This window comes from Telmatherina bonti (genome assembly GCF_933228915.1).
Source record: "Telmatherina bonti genome assembly, chromosome: 21".
Lineage (NCBI taxonomy): Eukaryota > Metazoa > Chordata > Actinopteri > Atheriniformes > Telmatherinidae > Telmatherina > Telmatherina bonti.
In genome coordinates, this window is record NC_136630.1 from 33,762,195 (window position 1) to 33,780,279 (window position 18,085).

General features: G+C 59.7%; 1 protein-coding gene across 1 annotated transcript in view; it reads right to left on the reverse strand.

Moving 5' to 3' along the window:
- Positions 1 to 273: 273 nt before the first annotated feature.
- LOC306771501 (protein FAM13C-like) overlaps positions 274 to 18,085 on the reverse strand; it is a gene marked incomplete at both ends in the record, with an annotated part of 101,689 nt that continues 83,877 nt past the window's right edge. Inside the window, 5 exons of the mRNA XM_079260667.1 lie at positions 274 to 397; positions 1,743 to 1,844; positions 1,940 to 2,151; positions 2,927 to 3,022; positions 17,926 to 18,009. Coding sequence (XP_079116793.1) covers positions 274 to 397; positions 1,743 to 1,844; positions 1,940 to 2,151; positions 2,927 to 3,022; positions 17,926 to 18,009 — 618 coding nt within the window. The remainder of the gene's footprint in view (positions 398 to 1,742; positions 1,845 to 1,939; positions 2,152 to 2,926; positions 3,023 to 17,925; positions 18,010 to 18,085) is intronic.

An 18,085-nucleotide genomic window follows, 5' to 3' on the forward strand; every position in this document is an offset into this window, starting at 1 on the left:
AAGATGCTGGACCAGGGCTCAGGTCCGACCAGTCCTAGACTCAGATCTGACAGGTTCTGGACTCTGGTCCGAAGGCTTCAGGACTTGTTTCAGACAGTTCTGAACATGTGTCTGACATGTCCAAGACTCCAATCTGGCATGTCCTTTACTGATGTCAGACCAGTCTTAGACCGGTCTTGGACCCAGGTCCCAGACTCTTGTAAGACTGGTCTTGAACTCAGATCAGATCAGTGCTGGCCTCAGCGCTTGGCTCATGCTGGACGAGTGTTATCTTCAAGGAGTCTCGCTGAAGTCCTGTTTGCTGAGCAGGACCTCCAGCAGGCGGAGTTTGGCTTTCAGCTGTTTGTATTCCTGGTACTCCTCCTTCATCGGGGTCCGGTCCTCTTTCTGACAGATTCTGATCGGGAACAAAACCAGGACCAGGTCATCAGACATAGGACGTAGAAAACCAGCAGGAACAACGTAAACCAGTTAACTCAGGTCCAGAAGCAAAGCCACGCCCCCAGTCACCTGGTGAGCCTTTCACCAGACTCAACCCGCCAAAGATGGGACCCACATTCAGACACAGGATCTCTGTCCTCAGAAGGGACCCTCATCTTTGACCGACCCCCACTCTGCCAAGGCCGGCTCTAGGAATGCATGCAGGCAGACATGTGAACGGGGCATCATGCGTACATGTCATGCTTCAGCTTTTTTTGTTGTTGTTATTGTTGTTTATAAGTGTGAAGAAATGGATTGCACTTTGTCAGGCCTTTAACCAAAGACCTGTCCAGCGTGGGTGTCCCACCAGAAACTAAAGCTCCTGCTGGTGTAGCTCTTAGGGTCACTGAGGCACCAAACCCCCTGACCACAATTCGGTGGCGATCCCTCAGGGGGGAAATGCAATATAAATATTATAGATACATTAAAATAAGAGAAAACTAGCACATATCAATCATCAAAGTTTTAACAAATGACATAACAAATGTCTCATTAGACAGCCTGATAACAATAAACTAAACTATTAAACTAAGCTGAGATAGTTCAGCCTAACAACAAAACAGGACAGAACATCAAACTCCAGAACACAATAAGGTGGCAGTCCCTCAGACGATAACCTCACATTTATATAAAAATCAAGAACTAACAACAAAAACAGAGAACATTACATTTTTTTCTTAATTTTGTTGATTTTTTTTCTTTTTCTCATTGAAGAAACTCGTCCTCTACTCTACAGTGTCTGGATGGCACACACATCCACTGACAGGCCCCCACACTTAAAAAAGCAACAATCCTCTGTTGACAGAACATATAGGAGTTATATACGACTGTATTTATTGTTAATTAGTTATTAAGTAGCCTATCTCACCATGTAAATCACTCAGAGGTATTTAACAAAGTTTCACTCCCTCACTTCCTTAGTTTTACCGCTGCAGCAGCTCAGCCAGTGAGGGGGAGAAACCTGATGCCCAAAAATCAGCCTGCTTGTCAACTCATTTACTAAACGCTGATTGGTTGTTCACTGGAAGGAGAAAGGGGGTCCCACAACGCAATGCTGTACAACGGGCACGCAGCTCGGTGCAGAGGGGAGAGAGCGTTTAGGGAGTTTATGCATTTTTGATGGATTTGAATTGAGGGGGCAAGGTGTTTAAGGGGCCGTTGCCCCTCTTGCCCTGCCTAAAGCCAGCCTTGGGATCTGATAGGGGAGACGTGGTCCTTACTGGTGGACTGCAGAGTTATCTCATGGCTGTGCGTTTACAGACCGTCCAGTCTGGCGGTAAAATTCCTCCTCAAACTCCTTCAGAACTTTACGCCTCATCTTCTTCTCAGCTCGGGTCTCCCGCAGACACTGGAGCAGCTGAGACCTGAACCGGTGGGAGGAAAGTTATCAGAAACCACGGGGACATCTGAGAATGTGGACCAGCATGATGGGGACCAGGTTGTGGTCTGGGAGACTCACCTGGATGCTTCATGCAGGTTGGTTGTGGTCAGAGTAACCTGCTGACGGACGGCCTTCACCTCGTCTATCGGGGACACGAAGGCTGGATCGCTGTCACGGTCACTGTCTTCCTCGCCGACGGCTGACCAGGTTTTTCTACCAGGAGGGGGGACTGGACGTTCGTCAACCAGCGAGGAGCTAAGAGTGTCTTCATCAGAACCTTCCTCTTCCTCCTAGTAGACAAAGCACTGCAGTATGTCCACTGTTACAATTACAACTGTAGGCATGATGAACAGTTACAGGTCTGGCTACCCAGAGCCAGACCGCCAGAAGCCCCAAGAAACTAAGGGGGGGGGGGGTGATCAGCTTCCTGTTGTGGCTGATAGATGAAGTGCACATTCAGATCTTGATCAATATTGCAAACTGAAGCAAAAATAGTTTATTTGGCGACCCTTATAAAATCTCCCACAACCCACGTCAGGACCTCGTCTTTGGGAATGAAGGAGATCTTGTGTGGAAATAAATAAGGTGCAGGCGTTGCTGAATCCTCGGGAACAAGCATTACGTGTTTCTGTGCTTTGTGGCGGGTGAGGGTAGATTGGTGGGGGTTGGAATTTGGAAATGTGTATTTTTATAATGCAGCTTGCTGGAGCTGTTTTTCCAGGATCTGCTGCCCTGCCTTCAATGATCCGTGTCGTTGTTTCTGCACGTCCTCAAACATGAACACTACACGTTCTGCAGAACTCCAGAAACCAGCAGGGGGCAGTGTGGGGACCAGCTAGAGCAGATGGTCGAGAGAAGTAAACAAGATGAAAGTTTAAAAGATAAAGTTATTAAGACCGAAATGACCTCCACCTTTACAATCCATCATTGCTGCTGTGCAGTAAAAAGATTACAACAGCTGGAAAAAGATCAAAACTGGTCAGGACAGGATTCGTTGTGCCTTCCCTCCAGACAGGTGAGGAAGAATTATTTAGAGAAAGACTGGGGAGTGAGAGTGTTTCTTACAATGGTGGTGATGGGGGGGCTGACACACAGCAGATGTTTGATCATCTGGTACCGGTCGTACAGAGGTTTCACCAGGTTCTTCTCCTGCTTCGTTCCCTGACAGACAGAAACACAACAGTATGTCGTGAATTCCAACCCTTTGTTCCTGTAAAATTGAAAAGTAAATCTTATTTGTAAAAATTCACATCTTTACCAGTTTTACAACCAAGTCTACCAGCCTGAGCTGTCAGATCCTGAGATTATGGGTTGATGTAAAATGAATGTGTTAGTAGATACAGCAGGATAGAATCCAATCAGAAGAACATTGTGCCTCAGAAAAACCTTCTTGTTTTCATTCCAGCCATAGAGAAACATTATCCTTCATCTTTTCTGCTTCTGATTGGACATTACTGTCAGTTTAAGCTCTGATTGATAGTCCTCCCTTGCACGTCTCCAGTTGGTGCAAAACGCAGCGGCACGCCTCCTAACTGGAGTACGTAAGAAGGAGCACATAACACCCATCCTGGCCTCCCTCCACAGGCTGCCAGGGACCTACAGGATTCATCTTAATTTTTTATTTGTTTTTAAATCTCTAAACGTTCTGGTCCTTCCTCACCTCTCTGAGCTCCTCCACTCTCCTGCCCGGTGCCTCAGGTCTGCTGACCTGCAGCTCCTGGACGTACCGAGGTCCAAACTGAAGCTCGGAGGGGACAGAGCTTTTTCTGTTCTAAACTGAGCTTCCCCTCCACATTACATAAGCCTCCTCACTGTCCATTTTTACAACTCATCTTAAAACCCATTTTTATTCCTTGGCCTTTAACCCAATGTGAGTCTGCTTCTGGTCAGAGTGTTAAAGTGTGGTTTTAATTTTGGTTTTATTCACTATTTATTCATTTTGTTTGATTATTTTATTTTTTATTTCTTGTATGATCTATTGTTTTATCATGTTATTTAATTATCTTGTAATTTTTGGCTGATGTACAGCACTTTGTCCTAACTTTGGTTGTTTTAAAGTTGAGTTAAGTTGATTGGTGGAAAGTCTGACAGAAAGCGTCTTCATCATCATGTCCAGGTGAAAATAGAGGTCTCTTAGCAACATGGTAGTGATGGTGATGAAGATGTGATAAATAATGGTGTTATCATGAATCATTGTGGATTTATCATCTGGAAAATAAACACTACATGTTGTGTCTGGATTGTAAACCTCCTGGATGGATAGAAATGCTGGAAAACCTCCGTAGACCAGCTGGAGGGTCACATCAATCACAGTTACACACTGCTGGTTCTGATGGTAGAAGAAATAAACTGCAGGAGATCTCATGGAAGTTTAAAGGTTTAATCATTTCTGGTTTCTCTGTCGCGTCTCCGTTGAGTCCAACCTCTTTGTCACCACAAATCCCAACCTCATGAGACTTCTAAAAAGGTTTCTTTTTGACCATTTGCTGAGTCTTCCCTGAAAGTCTGGATAAGAGTGGTCAAGGATGAGTGGGCAGGGATGAGTGGGCAGGGACGAGTGGGCAGGGATGAGTAGTCAGGGACGAGTGGGCAGAGACGAGTGGACAGGGACGAGTGGGCAGGGACGAGTGGGCAGGGACGTGTGGGCAGGGACGAGTGGTCAAGGACGTGTGGGCAGGGACGAGTGGGCAGGGACGAGTGGTCAAGGACAAGTGGTCAAGGACGAGTGGTCAAGGACGAGTGGGCAGAGACGAGTGGGCAGGGATGAGTGGGCAGAGACGAGTGGGCATGGACTAGTGGGCAGGGACGAGTGGGAAGAGACGAGTGGGCAGAGACGAGTGGGCAGGGATGAGTGGGCAGGGACGAGTAGTCAGAGACGAGTGGGCAGGAACGAGTGGGCAGGGACGAGTGGGCAGAGACGAGTGGGCAGGGACGAGTGGGCAGGGACGAGTGGGCAGAGACGAGTAGTCAGGGACGAGTGGGCAGGGACGAGTGGGCAGAGACGAGTGGGCAGGGACGAGTGGGCAGGGACGAGTGGGCAGAAACGAGTGGGCAGGGACTAGTGGGCAGGGACGAGTGGGCAGAGACGAGTGGGCAGAGACGAGTGGGCAAGGAGTAGTGGGCAGGGATGAGTGGGCAGAGACGAGTGGGCAGGGACTAGTGGGCAGGGACGAGTGGGAAGAGACGAGTGGGCAGAGAGGAGTGGGAAGGGACGAGTGGGCAGGGATGAGTGGTCAGGGACGAGTGGGCAGGGACGAGTAGTCAGAGACGAGTGGGCAGGGACGAGTAGTCAGGAGCGAGTAGTCAGGGACGAGTGGGCAGAGACGAGTGGGCAGGGACGAGTGGGCAAGGAGTAGTGGGCAGGGATGAGTGGGCAGAGACGAGTGGGCAGGGACTAGTGGGCAGGGACGAGTGGGAAGAGACGAGTGGGCAGAGAGGAGTGGGAAGGGACGAGTGGGCAGGGATGAGTGGTCAGGGACGAGTGGGATGGAACGAGTAGTCAGAGACGAGTGGGCAGGAACGAGTGGGCAGGGACGAGTGGGCAGAGACGAGTAATCAGGGATGAGTGGGCAGAGACGAGTGGGCAGGGACTAGTGGGCAGGGACGAGTGGGCAGGGATGAGTGGGCAGGGACGAGTGGGCAGAGACGAGTGGGCAGGGACGAGTGGGCAGGGATGAGTGGGCAGAGACGAGTGGGCAGGGACGAGTGGGCAGGGACGAGTGGGCAGGGATGAGTGGGCAGAGACGAGTGGGCAGGGACGAGTGGGCAGGGACGAGTGGGCAGGGATGAGTGGGCAGAGATGAGTGGGCAGGGACGAGTGGGCAGGGACGAGTGGGCAGGGATGAGTGGGCAGAGACGAGTGGGTAGAGACGTGTGGGCAGGGACGAGTGGGCAGAGACGAGTAATCAGGGATGAGTGGGCAGGGACGAGTGGGCAGGGACGAGTAGTCAGAGACGAGTGGGCAGGGAAGAATCGGCAGGGACGAGTAGTCAGGGACGAGTGGGCAGGGACGAGTGGGCAGAGACGAGTGGGCAGGGACGAGTGGGCAGGGACGAGAGGGCAGGGACGAGTGGGCAGGGACGAGTGGGCAGGGACGAGTGGGCAGGGATAAGTGAGCAGAGACGAGTGGGCAGAGACGTGTGGGCAGGGATGAGTGGGCAGAGACGAGTAATCAGGGATGAGTGGGCAGGGAAGAGTGGGCAGGGAGGAGTGGTCAAGGACGAGTGGTAAAGGACGAGTGGTCAAGGACGAGTGGTCAAGGAAGAGTGGGCAGGGACGAGTGGGCAGGGACGAGTGAGCAGAGACGAGTGGGCAGGGACGAGTGGGCAGAGACGAATGGGCAGGGACAAGTGGGCAGGGACGAGTGGGCAGGGACTAGTGGGCAGGGACGAGTGGTCAAGGACGAGTCTTCAAGGACGAGTAGTCAGGGACGAGTGGGCAGGGACGAGAAGTCAGGAGCGAGTAGTCAGGGACGATTGGGCAGGGACGAGTGGGCAGGGACGGGTGGGCAGGGACGAGTGGGCAGGGACGAGTGGGCAGGGACGAGTGGTCAGAGACGAGTAGTCAGGGACGAGTGGGCAGGGACGAGTAGTCAGGAGCGAGTAGTCAGGGACGAGTGGGCAGAGACGAGTGGGCAGGGACGAGTGGGCAGGAACGAGTGGGCAGGGACGAGTGGGCAGAGACGAGTAATCAGGGATGAGTGGGCAGAGACGAGTGGGCAGGGACTAGTGGGCAGGGACGAGTGGGCAGGGATGAGTGGGCAGGGACGAGTGGGCAGAGACGAGTGGGCAGGGACGAGTGGGCAGGGATGAGTGGGCAGAGACGAGTGGGCAGGGACGAGTGGGCAGGGACGAGTGGGCAGGGATGAGTGGGCAGAGACGAGTGGGCAGGGACGAGTGGGCAGGGACGAGTGGGCAGGGATGAGTGGGCAGAGACGAGTGGGCAGGGACGAGTGGGCAGGGACGAGTGGGCAGAGACGAGTAGTCAGAGACGAGTGGGCAGGGAAGAATCGGCAGGGAGAGTAGTCAGGGACGAGTGGGCAGGGACGAGTGGGCAGAGACGAGTGGGCAGGGACGAGTGGGCAGGGACGAGAGGGCAGGGACGAGTAGTCAGGGACAAGTGGGCAGGGATGAGTGGGCAGAGACGAGTGGGCAGGGACGAGTGGGCAGGGATGAGTGGGCAGAGACGAGTGGGCAGGGACGAGTGGGCAGGGACGAGTGGGCAGGGATGAGTGGGCAGAGATGAGTGGGCAGGGACGAGTGGGCAGGGACGAGTGGGCAGGGATGAGTGGGCAGAGACGAGTGGGTAGAGACGTGTGGGCAGGGACGAGTGGGCAGAGACGAGTAATCAGGGATGAGTGGGCAGGGACGAGTGGGCAGGGACGAGTAGTCAGAGACGAGTGGGCAGGGAAGAATCGGCAGGGACGAGTAGTCAGGGACGAGTGGGCAGGGACGAGTGGGCAGAGACGAGTGGGCAGGGACGAGTGGGCAGGGACGAGAGGGCAGGGACGAGTGGGCAGGGACGAGTGGGCAGGGACGAGTGGGCAGGGATAAGTGAGCAGAGACGAGTGGGCAGAGACGTGTGGGCAGGGATGAGTGGGCAGAGACGAGTAATCAGGGATGAGTGGGCAGGGAAGAGTGGGCAGGGAGGAGTGGTCAAGGACGAGTGGTAAAGGACGAGTGGTCAAGGACGAGTGGTCAAGGAAGAGTGGGCAGGGACGAGTGGGCAGGGACGAGTGAGCAGAGACGAGTGGGCAGGGACGAGTGGGCAGAGACGAATGGGCAGGGACAAGTGGGCAGGGACGAGTGGGCAGGGACTAGTGGGCAGGGACGAGTGGTCAAGGACGAGTCTTCAAGGACGAGTAGTCAGGGACGAGTGGGCAGGGACGAGAAGTCAGGAGCGAGTAGTCAGGGACGATTGGGCAGGGACGAGTGGGCAGGGACGGGTGGGCAGGGACGAGTGGTCAGAGACGAGTAGTCAGGGACGAGTGGGCAGGGACGAGTGGTCAGGAGCGAGTAGTCAGGGACGAGTGGGCAGAGACGAGTGGGCAGGGACGAGTGGGCAGGAACGAGTGGGCAGGGACGAGTGGGCAGAGACGAGTAATCAGGGATGAGTGGGCAGAGACGAGTGGGCAGGGACTAGTGGGCAGGGACGAGTGGGCAGGGATGAGTGGGCAGGGACGAGTGGGCAGAGACGAGTGGGCAGGGACGAGTGGGCAGGGATGAGTGGGCAGAGACGAGTGGGCAGGGACGAGTGGGCAGGGACGAGTGGGCAGGGATGAGTGGGCAGAGACGAGTGGGCAGGGACGAGTGGGCAGGGACGAGTGGGCAGGGATGAGTGGGCAGAGACGAGTGGGCAGGGACGAGTGGGCAGGGACGAGTGGGCAGAGACGAGTAGTCAGAGACGAGTGGGCAGGGAAGAATCGGCAGGGAGAGTAGTCAGGGACGAGTGGGCAGGGACGAGTGGGCAGAGACGAGTGGGCAGGGACGAGTGGGCAGGGACGAGAGGGCAGGGACGAGTAGTCAGGGACGAGTGGGCAGGGACGAGTGGGCAGAGACGAGTGGGCAGGGACGAGTGGGCAGGAACGAGTGGGCAGAGACAAGTGGGCAGGGACGAGTGGGCAGAGACGAGTGGGCAGGGACGAGTGGGCAGGGATGAGTGGGCAGAGACGAGTGGGCAGGGACGAGTGGGCAGGGACGAGTGGGCAGGGATGAGTGGGCAGAGACGAGTGGGCAGGGACGAGTGGGCAGGGACGAGTGGGCAGGGATGAGTGGGCAGAGACGAGTGGGCAGGGACGAGTGGGCAGGGACGAGTGGGCAGAGACGAGTAGTCAGAGACGAGTGGGCAGGGAAGAATCGGCAGGGAGAGTAGTCAGGGACGAGTGGGCAGGGACGAGTGGGCAGAGACGAGTGGGCAGGGACGAGTGGGCAGGGACGAGAGGGCAGGGACGAGTAGTCAGGGACGAGTGGGCAGGGACGAGTGGGCAGAGACGAGTGGGCAGGGACGAGTGGGCAGGAACGAGTGGGCAGAGACAAGTGGGCAGGGACGAGTGGGCAGGGACGAGAAGTCAGGAGCGAGTAGTCAGGGACGATTGGGCAGGGACGAGTGGGCAGAGACGAGTGGGCAGGGACGAGTGGGCAGGGACGAGAGGGCAGGGACGAGTGGGCAGGGATAAGTGAGCAGAGACGAGTGGGCAGAGACGTGTGGGCAGGGATGAGTGGGCAGAGACGAGTAATCAGGGATGAGTGGGCAGAGACGAGTAGGCAGGGACTAGTGGGCAGGGACGAGTGGGAAGAGACGAGTGGGCAGAGACGAGTGGGAAGGGACGAGTGGGCAGGGATGAGTGGTCAGGGACGAGTGGGCAGGGACGAGTGGTCAGGGAAGAGTGGGCAGGGACTAGTGGGCAGGGAAGAGTGGGCAGGGAGGAGTGGTCAAGGACGAGTGGTAAAGGACGAGTGGTCAAGGACGAGTGGTCAAGGAAGAGTGGGCAGGGACGAGTGGGCAGGGACGAGTGAGCAGAGACGAGTGAGCAGAGACGAGTGGGCAGAGACGAGTGGGCAGGGACGAGTGGGCAGAGACGAGTAATCAGGGATGAGTGGGCAGAGACGAGTAGGCAGGGACTAGTGGGCAGGGACGAGTGGGAAGAGACGAGTGGGCAGAGACGAGTGGGAAGGGACGAGTGGGCAGGGATGAGTGGTCAGGGACGAGTGGGCAGGGACGAGTGGTCAGGGAAGAGTGGGCAGGGACTAGTGGGCAGGGAAGAGTGGGCAGGGAGGAGTGGTCAAGGACGAGTGGTAAAGGACGAGTGGTCAAGGACGAGTGGTCAAGGAAGAGTGGGCAGGGACGAGTGGGCAGGGACGAGTGAGCAGAGACGAGTGGGCAGGGACGAGTGGGCAGAGACGAATGGGCAGGGACAAGTGGGCAGGGACGAGTGGGCAGGGACGAGTGGGCAGGGACGAGTAGTCAGGGACGAGTGGGCAGGGACGAGTGGGCAGGGACGAGTGGGCAGGGATAAGTGAGCAGAGACGAGTGGGCAGAGACGGGTGGGCAGGGATGAGTGGGCAGAGACGAGTAATCAGGGATGAGTGGGCAGGGAAGAGTGGGCAGGGAGGAGTGGTCAAGGACGAGTGGTAAAGGACGAGTGGTCAAGGACGAGTGGTCAAGGAAGAGTGGGCAGGGACGAGTGGGCAGGGACGAGTGAGCAGAGACGAGTGGGCAGGGACGAGTGGGCAGAGACGAATGGGCAGGGACAAGTGGGCAGGGACGAGTGGGCAGGGACTAGTGGGCAGGGACGAGTGGTCAAGGACGAGTCTTCAAGGACGAGTAGTCAGGGACGAGTGGGCAGGGACGAGAAGTCAGGAGCGAGTAGTCAGGGACGATTGGGCAGGGACGAGTGGGCAGGGACGGGTGGGCAGGGACGAGTGGTCAGAGACGAGTAGTCAGGGACGAGTGGGCAGGGACGAGTAGTCAGGAGCGAGTAGTCAGGGACGAGTGGGCAGAGACGAGTGGGCAGGGACGAGTGGGCAGGAACGAGTGGGCAGGGACGAGTGGGCAGAGACGAGTAATCAGGGATGAGTGGGCAGAGACGAGTGGGCAGGGACTAGTGGGCAGGGACGAGTGGGCAGGGATGAGTGGGCAGGGACGAGTGGGCAGAGACGAGTGGGCAGGGACGAGTGGGCAGGGATGAGTGGGCAGAGACGAGTGGGCAGGGACGAGTGGGCAGGGACGAGTGGGCAGGGATGAGTGGGCAGAGACGAGTGGGCAGGGACGAGTGGGCAGGGACGAGTGGGCAGGGATGAGTGGGCAGAGACGAGTGGGCAGGGACGAGTGGGCAGGGACGAGTGGGCAGAGACGAGTAGTCAGAGACGAGTGGGCAGGGAAGAATCGGCAGGGAGAGTAGTCAGGGACGAGTGGGCAGGGACGAGTGGGCAGAGACGAGTGGGCAGGGACGAGTGGGCAGGGACGAGAGGGCAGGGACGAGTAGTCAGGGACGAGTGGGCAGGGACGAGTGGGCAGAGACGAGTGGGCAGGGACGAGTGGGCAGGAACGAGTGGGCAGAGACAAGTGGGCAGGGACGAGTGGGCAGAGACGAGTGGGCAGGGACGAGTGGGCAGGGATGAGTGTGCAGAGACGAGTGGGCAGGGACGAGTGGGCAGGGACGAGTGGGCAGGGATGAGTGGGCAGAGACGAGTGGGCAGGGACGAGTGGGCAGGGACGAGTGGGCAGGGATGAGTGGGCAGAGACGAGTGGGCAGGGACGAGTGGGCAGGGACGAGTGGGCAGAGACGAGTAGTCAGAGACGAGTGGGCAGGGAAGAATCGGCAGGGAGAGTAGTCAGGGACGAGTGGGCAGGGACGAGTGGGCAGAGACGAGTGGGCAGGGACGAGTGGGCAGGGACGAGAGGGCAGGGACGAGTAGTCAGGGACGAGTGGGCAGGGACGAGTGGGCAGAGACGAGTGGGCAGGGACGAGTGGGCAGGAACGAGTGGGCAGAGACAAGTGGGCAGGGACGAGTGGGCAGGGACGAGAAGTCAGGAGCGAGTAGTCAGGGACGATTGGGCAGGGACGAGTGGGCAGAGACGAGTGGGCAGGGACGAGTGGGCAGGGACGAGAGGGCAGGGACGAGTGGGCAGGGATAAGTGAGCAGAGACGAGTGGGCAGAGACGTGTGGGCAGGGATGAGTGGGCAGAGACGAGTAATCAGGGATGAGTGGGCAGAGACGAGTAGGCAGGGACTAGTGGGCAGGGACGAGTGGGAAGAGACGAGTGGGCAGAGACGAGTGGGAAGGGACGAGTGGGCAGAGACGAGTGGGAAGGGACGAGTGGGCAGGGATGAGTGGTCAGGGACGAGTGGGCAGGGACGAGTGGTCAGGGAAGAGTGGGCAGGGACTAGTGGGCAGGGAAGAGTGGGCAGGGAGGAGTGGTCAAGGACGAGTGGTAAAGGACGAGTGGTCAAGGACGAGTGGTCAAGGAAGAGTGGGCAGGGACGAGTGGGCAGGGACGAGTGAGCAGAGACGAGTGAGCAGAGACGAGTGGGCAGAGACGAGTGGGCAGGGACGAGTGGGCAGAGACGAGTAATCAGGGATGAGTGGGCAGAGACGAGTAGGCAGGGACTAGTGGGCAGGGACGAGTGGGAAGAGACGAGTGGGCAGAGACGAGTGGGAAGGGACGAGTGGGCAGGGATGAGTGGTCAGGGACGAGTGGGCAGGGACGAGTGGTCAGGGAAGAGTGGGCAGGGACTAGTGGGCAGGGAAGAGTGGGCAGGGACGAGTGGGCAGAGACGAATGGGCAGGGACAAGTGGGCAGGGACGAGTGGGCAGGGACTAGTGGGCAGGGACGAGTGGTCAAGGACGAGTCTTCAAGGACGAGTAGTCAGGGACGAGTGGGCAGGGACGAGAAGTCAGGAGCGAGTAGTCAGGGACGATTGGGCAGGGACGAGTGGGCAGGGACGGGTGGGCAGGGACGAGTGGTCAGAGACGAGTAGTCAGGGACGAGTGGGCAGGGACGAGTAGTCAGGAGCGAGTAGTCAGGGACGAGTGGGCAGAGACGAGTGGGCAGGGACGAGTGGGCAGGAACGAGTGGGCAGGGACGAGTGGGCAGAGACGAGTAATCAGGGATGAGTGGGCAGAGACGAGTGGGCAGGGACTAGTGGGCAGGGACGAGTGGGCAGGGATGAGTGGGCAGGGACGAGTGGGCAGAGACGAGTGGGCAGGGACGAGTGGGCAGGGATGAGTGGGCAGAGACGAGTGGGCAGGGACTAGTGGGCAGGGACGAGTGGGCAGGGAAGAATCGGCAGGGAGAGTAGTCAGGGACGAGTGGGCAGGGACGAGTGGGCAGAGACGAGTGGGCAGGGACGAGTGGGCAGGGACGAGAGGGCAGGGACGAGTAGTCAGGGACGAGTGGGCAGGGACGAGTGGGCAGAGACGAGTGGGCAGGGACGAGTGGGCAGGAACGAGTGGGCAGAGACAAGTGGGCAGGGACGAGTGGGCAGAGACGAGTGGGCAGGGACGAGTGGGCAGGGATGAGTGGGCAGAGACGAGTGGGCAGGGACGAGTGGGCAGGGACGAGTGGGCAGGGATGAGTGGGCAGAGACGAGTGGGCAGGGACGAGTGGGCAGGGACGAGTGGGCAGGGATGAGTGGGCAGAGACGAGTGGGCAGGGACGAGTGGGCAGGGACGAGTGGGCAGAGACGAGTAGTCAGAGACGAGTGGGCAGGGAAGAATCGGCAGGGAGAGTAGTCAGGGACGAGTGGGCAGGGACGAGTGGGCAGAGACGAGTGGGCAGGGACGAGTGGGCAGGGACGAGAGGGCAGGGACGAGTAGTCAGGGACGAGTGGGCAGGGACGAGTGGGCAGAGACGAGTGGGCAGGGACGAGTGGGCAGGAACGAGTGGGCAGAGACAAGTGGGCAGGGACGAGTGGGCAGGGACGAGAAGTCAGGAGCGAGTAGTCAGGGACGATTGGGCAGGGACGAGTGGGCAGAGACGAGTGGTCAAGGAAGAGTGGGCAGGGACGAGTGGGCAGGGACGAGTGAGCAGAGACGAGTGAGCAGAGACGAGTGGGCAGAGACGAGTGGGCAGGGACGAGTGGGCAGAGACGAGTAATCAGGGATGAGTGGGCAGAGACGAGTAGGCAGGGACTAGTGGGCAGGGACGAGTGGGAAGAGACGAGTGGGCAGAGACGAGTGGGAAGGGACGAGTGGGCAGGGATGAGTGGTCAGGGACGAGTGGGCAGGGACGAGTGGTCAGGGAAGAGTGGGCAGGGACTAGTGGGCAGGGAAGAGTGGGCAGGGACGAGTGGGCAGAGACGAATGGGCAGGGACAAGTGGGCAGGGACGAGTGGGCAGGGACTAGTGGGCAGGGACGAGTGGTCAAGGACGAGTCTTCAAGGACGAGTAGTCAGGGACGAGTGGGCAGGGACGAGAAGTCAGGAGCGAGTAGTCAGGGACGATTGGGCAGGGACGAGTGGGCAGGGACGGGTGGGCAGGGACGAGTGGTCAGAGACGAGTAGTCAGGGACGAGTGGGCAGGGACGAGTAGTCAGGAGCGAGTAGTCAGGGACGAGTGGGCAGAGACGAGTGGGCAGGGACGAGTGGGCAGGAACGAGTGGGCAGGGACGAGTGGGCAGAGACGAGTAATCAGGGATGAGTGGGCAGAGACGAGTGGGCAGGGACTAGTGGGCAGGGACGAGTGGGCAGGGATGAGTGGGCAGGGACGAGTGGGCAGAGACGAGTGGGCAGGGACGAGTGGGCAGGGATGAGTGGGCAGAGACGAGTGGGCAGGGACGAGTGGGCAGGGACGAGTGGGCAGGGATGAGTGGGCAGAGACGAGTGGGCAGGGACGAGTGGGCAGGGACGAGTGGGCAGGGATGAGTGGGCAGAGACGAGTGGGCAGGGACGAGTGGGCAGGGACGAGTGGGCAGAGACGAGTAGTCAGAGACGAGTGGGCAGGGAAGAATCGGCAGGGAGAGTAGTCAGGGACGAGTGGGCAGGGACGAGTGGGCAGAGACGAGTGGGCAGGGACGAGTGGGCAGGGACGAGAGGGCAGGGACGAGTAGTCAGGGACGAGTGGGCAGGGACGAGTGGGCAGAGACGAGTGGGCAGGGACGAGTGGGCAGGAACGAGTGGGCAGAGACAAGTGGGCAGGGACGAGTGGGCAGAGACGAGTGGGCAGGGACGAGTGGGCAGGGATGAGTGGGCAGAGACGAGTGGGCAGGGACGAGTGGGCAGGGACGAGTGGGCAGGGATGAGTGGGCAGAGACGAGTGGGCAGGGACGAGTGGGCAGGGACGAGTGGGCAGGGATGAGTGGGCAGAGACGAGTGGGCAGGGACGAGTGGGCAGGGACGAGTGGGCAGAGACGAGTAGTCAGAGACGAGTGGGCAGGGAAGAATCGGCAGGGAGAGTAGTCAGGGACGAGTGGGCAGGGACGAGTGGGCAGAGACGAGTGGGCAGGGACGAGTGGGCAGGGACGAGAGGGCAGGGACGAGTAGTCAGGGACGAGTGGGCAGGGACGAGTGGGCAGAGACGAGTGGGCAGGGACGAGTGGGCAGGAACGAGTGGGCAGAGACAAGTGGGCAGGGACTAGTGGGCAGGGAAGAGTGGGCAGGGAGGAGTGGTCAAGGACGAGTGGTAAAGGACGAGTGGTCAAGGACGAGTGGTCAAGGAAGAGTGGGCAGGGACGAGTGGGCAGGGACGAGTGAGCAGAGACGAGTGAGCAGAGACGAGTGGGCAGAGACGAGTGGGCAGGGACGAGTGGGCAGAGACGAGTAATCAGGGATGAGTGGGCAGAGACGAGTAGGCAGGGACTAGTGGGCAGGGACGAGTGGGAAGAGACGAGTGGGCAGAGACGAGTGGGAAGGGACGAGTGGGCAGGGATGAGTGGTCAGGGACGAGTGGGCAGGGACGAGTGGTCAGGGAAGAGTGGGCAGGGACTAGTGGGCAGGGAAGAGTGGGCAGGGACGAGTGGGCAGAGACGAATGGGCAGGGACAAGTGGGCAGGGACGAGTGGGCAGGGACTAGTGGGCAGGGACGAGTGGTCAAGGACGAGTCTTCAAGGACGAGTAGTCAGGGACGAGTGGGCAGGGACAAGAAGTCAGGAGCGAGTAGTCAGGGACGATTGGGCAGGGACGAGTGGGCAGGGACGGGTGGGCAGGGACGAGTGGTCAGAGACGAGTAGTCAGGGACGAGTGGGCAGGGACGAGTAGTCAGGAGCGAGTAGTCAGGGACGAGTGGGCAGAGACGAGTGGGCAGGGACGAGTGGGCAGGAACGAGTGGGCAGGGACGAGTGGGCAGAGACGAGTAATCAGGGATGAGTGGGCAGAGACGAGTGGGCAGGGACTAGTGGGCAGGGACGAGTGGGCAGGGATGAGTGGGCAGGGACGAGTGGGCAGAGACGAGTGGGCAGGGACGAGTGGGCAGGGATGAGTGGGCAGAGACGAGTGGGCAGGGACGAGTGGGCAGGGACGAGTGGGCAGGGATGAGTGGGCAGAGACGAGTGGGCAGGGACGAGTGGGCAGGGACGAGTGGGCAGGGATGAGTGGGCAGAGACGAGTGGGCAGGGACGAGTGGGCAGGGACGAGTGGGCAGAGACGAGTAGTCAGAGACGAGTGGGCAGGGAAGAATCGGCAGGGAGAGTAGTCAGGGACGAGTGGGCAGGGACGAGTGGGCAGAGACGAGTGGGCAGGGACGAGTGGGCAGGGACGAGAGGGCAGGGACGAGTAGTCAGGGACGAGTGGGCAGGGACGAGTGGGCAGAGACGAGTGGGCAGGGACGAGTGGGCAGGAACGAGTGGGCAGAGACAAGTGGGCAGGGACGAGTGGGCAGAGACGAGTGGGCAGGGACGAGTGGGCAGGGATGAGTGGGCAGAGACGAGTGGGCAGGGACGAGTGGGCAGGGACGAGTGGGCAGGGATGAGTGGGCAGAGACGAGTGGGCAGGGACGAGTGGGCAGGGACGAGTGGGCAGGGATGAGTGGGCAGAGACGAGTGGGCAGGGACGAGTGGGCAGGGACGAGTGGGCAGAGACGAGTAGTCAGAGACGAGTGGGCAGGGAAGAATCGGCAGGGAGAGTAGTCAGGGACGAGTGGGCAGGGACGAGTGGGCAGAGACGAGTGGGCAGGGACGAGTGGGCAGGGACGAGAGGGCAGGGACGAGTAGTCAGGGACGAGTGGGCAGGGACGAGTGGGCAGAGACGAGTGGGCAGGGACGAGTGGGCAGGAACGAGTGGGCAGAGACAAGTGGGCAGGGACGAGTGGGCAGGGACGAGAAGTCAGGAGCGAGTAGTCAGGGACGATTGGGCAGGGACGAGTGGGCAGAGACGAGTGGGCAGGGACGAGTGGGCAGGGACGAGAGGGCAGGGACGAGTGGGCAGGGATAAGTGAGCAGAGACGAGTGGGCAGAGACGTGTGGGCAGGGATGAGTGGGCAGAGACGAGTAATCAGGGATGAGTGGGCAGAGACGAGTAGGCAGGGACTAGTGGGCAGGGACGAGTGGGAAGAGACGAGTGGGCAGAGACGAGTGGGAAGGGACGAGTGGGCAGAGACGAGTGGGAAGGGACGAGTGGGCAGGGATGAGTGGTCAGGGACGAGTGGGCAGGGACGAGTGGTCAGGGAAGAGTGGGCAGGGACTAGTGGGCAGGGAAGAGTGGGCAGGGAGGAGTGGTCAAGGACGAGTGGTAAAGGACGAGTGGTCAAGGACGAGTGGTCAAGGAAGAGTGGGCAGGGACGAGTGGGCAGGGACGAGTGAGCAGAGACGAGTGAGCAGAGACGAGTGGGCAGAGACGAGTGGGCAGGGACGAGTGGGCAGAGACGAGTAATCAGGGATGAGTGGGCAGAGACGAGTAGGCAGGGACTAGTGGGCAGGGACGAGTGGGAAGAGACGAGTGGGCAGAGACGAGTGGGAAGGGACGAGTGGGCAGGGATGAGTGGTCAGGGACGAGTGGGCAGGGACGAGTGGTCAGGGAAGAGTGGGCAGGGACTAGTGGGCAGGGAAGAGTGGGCAGGGAGGAGTGGTCAAGGACGAGTGGTAAAGGACGAGTGGTCAAGGACGAGTGGTCAAGGAAGAGTGGGCAGGGACGAGTGGGCAGGGACGAGTGAGCAGAGACGAGTGGGCAGGGACGAGTGGGCAGAGACGAATGGGCAGGGACAAGTGGGCAGGGACGAGTGGGCAGGGACGAGTGGGCAGGGACGAGTGGGCAGGGACGAGTAGTCAGGGACGAGTGGGCAGGGACGAGTGGGCAGAGACGAGTGGGCAGAGACGAGTGGGCAGGAACGAGTGGGCAGAGACAAGTGGGCAGGGACGAGTGGGCAGAGACGAGTGGGCAGGGACGAGTGGGCAGGGATGAGTGGGCAGAGACGAGTGGGCAGTAGTCAGAGATGAGTGGGCAGGGATGAGTGGGCAGGGACGAGTGGGCAGAGATGAGTGGGCAGAGACGAGTGGGCAGGGACGAGTGGGCAGGGACGAGTGGGCAGGGACGAGTGGGCAGAGACGAGTGGGCAGGGACGAGTGGGCAGGGACGAGTGGGCAGGGACGAGTGGGCAGGGATGAGTGGGCAGGGATGAGTGGGTGGTACTCACCGGTCGGCCGTGCAGACTTTCAAAGTACAGCAGACATTTCTGCAGTGTGATCTTCTCCAGCACCATCTGAGCCTGGGTCATCTCCTGCAGACCAATATCAGACCATCAGAGGAGGAAACTCAGCAGAGGAGTTTCCACTCGTACCTGTCAGGCCATAACA